This window comes from Phalaenopsis equestris, unplaced genomic scaffold, assembly GCF_001263595.1.
Source record: "Phalaenopsis equestris unplaced genomic scaffold, ASM126359v1 Scaffold218722, whole genome shotgun sequence".
NCBI classification, from domain to species: domain Eukaryota; kingdom Viridiplantae; phylum Streptophyta; class Magnoliopsida; order Asparagales; family Orchidaceae; genus Phalaenopsis; species Phalaenopsis equestris.
The window spans coordinates 6102-11013 of record NW_018237144.1 but is presented as its reverse complement, the minus strand read 5'-3'; the positions used below and the strand labels follow the sequence as shown (position 1 = coordinate 11013).

General features: G+C 34.5%; 1 protein-coding gene across 1 annotated transcript; it reads right to left on the bottom strand.

Annotated features, from left to right (window-relative positions):
- Window positions 1–1048: 1048 nt before the first annotated feature.
- On the bottom strand, window positions 1049–4074 carry LOC110037321 (putative receptor-like protein kinase At3g47110). Its single transcript, XM_020741936.1, has one exon. It carries the CDS (start codon window positions 3945–3947, stop codon window positions 1098–1100), a length of 2850 nt encoding a protein of 949 aa, XP_020597595.1. The 5' UTR covers window positions 3948–4074; the 3' UTR covers window positions 1049–1097.
- Between the last annotated feature and the right edge of the window lie 838 nt (window positions 4075–4912).

Genomic DNA, 4912 nt, shown 5'->3' with positions numbered 1-4912 from the left:
AGCGGCAACTATCGTAGTTGACTGACTTACCGCATAGACTGGACTTAGTGCATTGATGACGATGGTGTGGCCTTTGCTTGGACCCCATCGCGTTTTAGCCTTTTCAATTGCTATGGGAAATCCAAACATTCAATTTTAATATATTTTAATGTATTTTTTACTAATTTTTTTAAAGATTGGTTAAAGAATATTAGACGATCCTCCTAATCAATTTTGTGCGCCTAAGAATTTCATTACACACATAGACGGATAGGTGGACCTTTTAAAAAACATGATTTGAATCACGAGCTAATGAGTCGATTAGGGTTGTCTTAAGCTAGGCCTAACTTAGCTTGCTGGCTTCTAATCAAGCTGAATTCGAGTAGATTCATGAGTTGATTAGACTTTGTTACACCCTAACTTAGACTGACTTAATGCGATAATTATGAACCAAAAAAAAAAAAATGTGTGATTATCATTCATGCACGTAAGTAGTCCCACATGGCTTAAACTTGTAAGTATGTAATTAATCGTTGCCTTTAAATAGGAGAGGAATTAATGACTTGGAAGCCTCATATCATTTGCTCGCATTACACATGCAACGATTGGATGACATTTCATCAATATAATATTATATTTTGCATCATTTATGTGGGGAGATTCATGCATATGCAGATAAATTGTTTCTTATTTATGTGCAAATTACGTTCCAAAAGTACCAATAAAGAAATTAGATAAAAAAAAAAAAGGCATTTAAATACATTCCACACAATGTCTATGTAGTTTTGTATCTAACTCCTAAACTTTGCCTTTTACATTCATACCACCCAATTATTTTATAGCTTATATAAAGATTCCTGAGAATAATTGATCGAAGACATAGCATAACTTTAACTAATATTATTATTGGGAATAATTTTAAATTGATAATAGTTTAATCTGCTGTTATCACCAACATAGTCTCATGCAACTCAAGGTTTCAAAGAGAAATGCAGGCTGAAAAGACAAAGTACTCCAATTGAAATATTAGTACAACACAATATTATATACATTGGGATCACAAACAACACTTTTGAAATGACTTAAATATAAAAATGATCATCGTTTAATTATGATATTTATTTATTAAACCATTGATTCACCTTTATGTTGACAAATACATAAATATTATCTATCACTTTATCAAGGAATTGGAAATAAGTGGTCGCCCAAGACCTCTTGAGCAATAAGGTCCCCAATACACTCCACAGTCCAACAACAAAACCAAGGCCCATACCGAGGTACAAACCAAAACGATCATCATCTTGAGAATTGTCTCCTTCGTCATTTATTTTATGTTCATCATTTTCGCAAATCTTATGTAGTGGTTCTCCACAAAGTTTTGGATTTCCGTAGTAACTTGATTCATGGAAAGTGTCAAGTTGGGTCCCCGTTGGGATACTACCAAACAATTGATTGTAGGATAAGTTGAGATAACTCAATGCACTGAGCGTCGCAATGCTCTCTGGAATATTTCCTGAGAAATAGTTCCATGAGAGATCCAAACTTTCTAAGCTTTGCATAACACCAATTTTCTTTGGTATCTTTCCCGTGAATTGGTTTCTCGATAAATTCAAGCTCATCAATCCAACAAGGCTCATTAATTCAATAGGAACTTCACCAGTGAGATTATTACAAGAAAGATCTATAATGTTCACAAGAGAGAGTATGCCTTTGAATTCACGAACTACTCCTTTTATGTCGATCTTTATTGAATCAGATAAAAGTTCGCCTGGACTGAATATAAGATTCATGGCCATAAAAACTTCATTGTCGTTGAATGGAAATGAAGGACCATCGTTATAAATTGGAGGTGCAAGCCTCTTATTTTGTATGACCATTGAATTGAGAAATTTAAAAGATTTTGGGATTGACCCTGAAAGAAAATTATTTGCAAGATCCAAGATCTGTAGATTTTTTAGTTTGGATAGCTCCAAGGGAATTGATCCATGGAATTTATTTGAGTGTAAGCGTAAGATCTTTAGGGATAATAATTTTTCTCCAATCCATAAAGGTATGCTTCCTGTAAGATAATTTTCTCCCAAGTCAAGCGTGATAAGCTTGCTGCAATTTGTTAAAAATGGCATCTCCCCTTGAAAAATATTGTTGTTGAGGTGCAAAGATAACAACATTGGTAGGTTCCATATCCATTGTGGAATTGTACCCCTTAAGTTGTTATAAGACAAGCTGATGAACTGTAGCATCTTATAACTTGAAACATTACCATCGCATTTTGGAATTTCTCCCGAAAGTTCGTTCTCTGATAAGTCTAGAAGAATTATTGAAGGCATTTGGCATATAGAATTATGAATTTCGCCTGAGAGATGATTTTGAGAAAGTTCAAGCACCAGCAACAAACTCAAGTTCCCATTCAGATATAACTCAATCCCACTTGAGAAATTATTATTCGAAAATGATACATAACGTACAAAATTCATTGGTTGAGGAAGGCGCCCTTCCAATTGATTTGAGCTTAAGTCAATAGTTGCTTGAAATGCAGTATTCAATAACATTGGAAGTTTACCTCTAATTGCATTTTGAGACATGTTCAAATAATTCATTTGAGATGTTATATTCCAAAACCAGCTCGGAATGATATCAGAAATACCACAATTGGAGAGGTCTAAATTGGAAAGAAGCTTTTGATTTTGAAGCCATAGTGGGAATTGTGGACCAACAAGGCAAGAACGCAGCAAAAGATAATGAATTTGAAATGGTGGATTCCAATCAGAACTAATCATGTTAAAACTCAATTGATTATTTGAAAGACCTAGGTATATCAATTGTGATAAATTTGCTAAATGAAATTCAGAAAGACTACCCTGCAAATTATTGGAACGAAGGTCCAGAAATGCTAAGTTAGTTAGTTGTCCAAGACTCTGTGGAATAAGTCCATCAAACTGATTATTTTGAAGATAAATGTATTTTAAATTTCTCATATTTCCAACACATTCAGGTATGCTTCCGCTCATTTGGTTGTTGGAGATATCAATTGCTGTTATTTTATATTCTTTGCATTTTAAAGGAGTTCCATCATCACTTAATTTTGTAAAATTATTATTGCTAAGGACCAAAACTTTGAGATCACATAAAAAGCTTAAAGAGACAAATGAGATAGGTCCTGTAAAATAGTTTGAATCGAGGTCTAATTCATTTAATCTTTTGAATTGTCCTAACCAGTTTGGCAAACTTCCATTGAGATGGTTATAATCAAGAGCAAATATTTCAATGGTTGATGAAATATTAGAACGTGGAAGTAAATTCGGAAGTGTTTGTAGGTTACAAAATGACAAATACAAAATGGAGATAGCTGGAAGCACACTAATCTCATGTAACCAATTCATAGCGAATGTTAAATTTAGATTCGACATAAAAACGAATTGTAAAGAGAAGAGGTTTGACATCCATAAGAGGTTATAAGCAACTAGAGAATTAAAACTAAGATCAAGGTATCTAAGTTTTGTCAAGTTTCCAATATGAGGTGGAACTTCTCCGGCGAATCCCGAAGAGTAGAGATCAAGATGGCTCAATTTAGTGAGGGAACCAATAGAATGAGGTATCCTTGTTTGATTGAAGTGAAGTCTACTCAAGCACAAATATTGCAAGTGTCTTAAGCGAAAAAGAGACGGATGTAACGATGCAGCAAATAAAATATCTGAAAAAACAGAGAAATCGAGCTTGATGACATGATTGGTTTTATTACTACAATTCACTCCCTTCCACGAGCAACAATCCTCGCTTATATCCCAACTCAAGAGAAGGAAGTGAGGATCAGACAGACTTTGTTTAAAATCAAGGAGGGCATCTCTTTCCTCAGCACTGCAACGTTGGTTCGCCTTGCGAATAGCTAAGCCACCTTCGCTTTCCGCTCTCAAGCAATAGAAAGATAGAGTAAGGATTAACAGTAGAGAGAACTCAACTCTTTCCATCTGAGTTGGGATAATTGTTGCTCTCTTGCTCTATCCATATTTATAGCCCATTGGTTGGAAGATTTCTCCAAAATTCTCTCCTACACTCTTTTTCTATATGATTGAGATAAAGTGTGATGATGATGGAGTGATTACTGCTAAAATAATTGAGATAAATAATATTTATGTCATTTCAGTAGAAAATTGCAAGAGAACATAATGCTTGATTCAAATTAATTTAATCTTAATTTCAATTCAATTAAAATAAGCCTCTATCAACAATATTTACAAAAAGGAGCATTTACGTAAATACCAGACAATTCTTATTTATTTACACATCCAACACCAAAACTTTAATATTTAACATTACAATAAAAACATCATTCTTACTGATACGGCACCAACAAATTTTTATTATTCATCACAAATCTCGAGGCACAGACCTCGAGACAATATTTTGAGCGAAGGATGTTCAAATGTTGAAAAAAATTCATCCAAAACTCTAATTTCAGTAAACTTATAGTCAAATTGGCCGACTCGATGAGGCACAACTAATGATATCAAATAAAGTCCAATGCGAGTCAAATCAAGCCAAGATCAAATCATAAAATAATTCTTGAAATATTTCCGGACACATTTGGAAGAACAAACAAATGCCAAATCAAACAAGTTTATAGTCGAAATGAGCGTCTTGAGAAGACAAACCCAACGAGCATAAGATTGCTCAATTCTGACATCATTAAGACACTCAAATGTCCAACAAACGTTGTATGATCGAGGGAAGTTCTACTGACCGTCTGATCAAAATGTTTCATGTCTCTGCATTAATTGCACCTAGAACACTATAAATAGACTCTCACCCTCACATGAGAGGAGAGTTAAGCCTAGAGAGAGCCTCAAACCTTGAGAAGAAGTTGCAGCTCAGCATCACCGCCGACCGCCGTTTACTACAGTGAACCGTTCTTGACCCCGCCCACCTCCGCCTA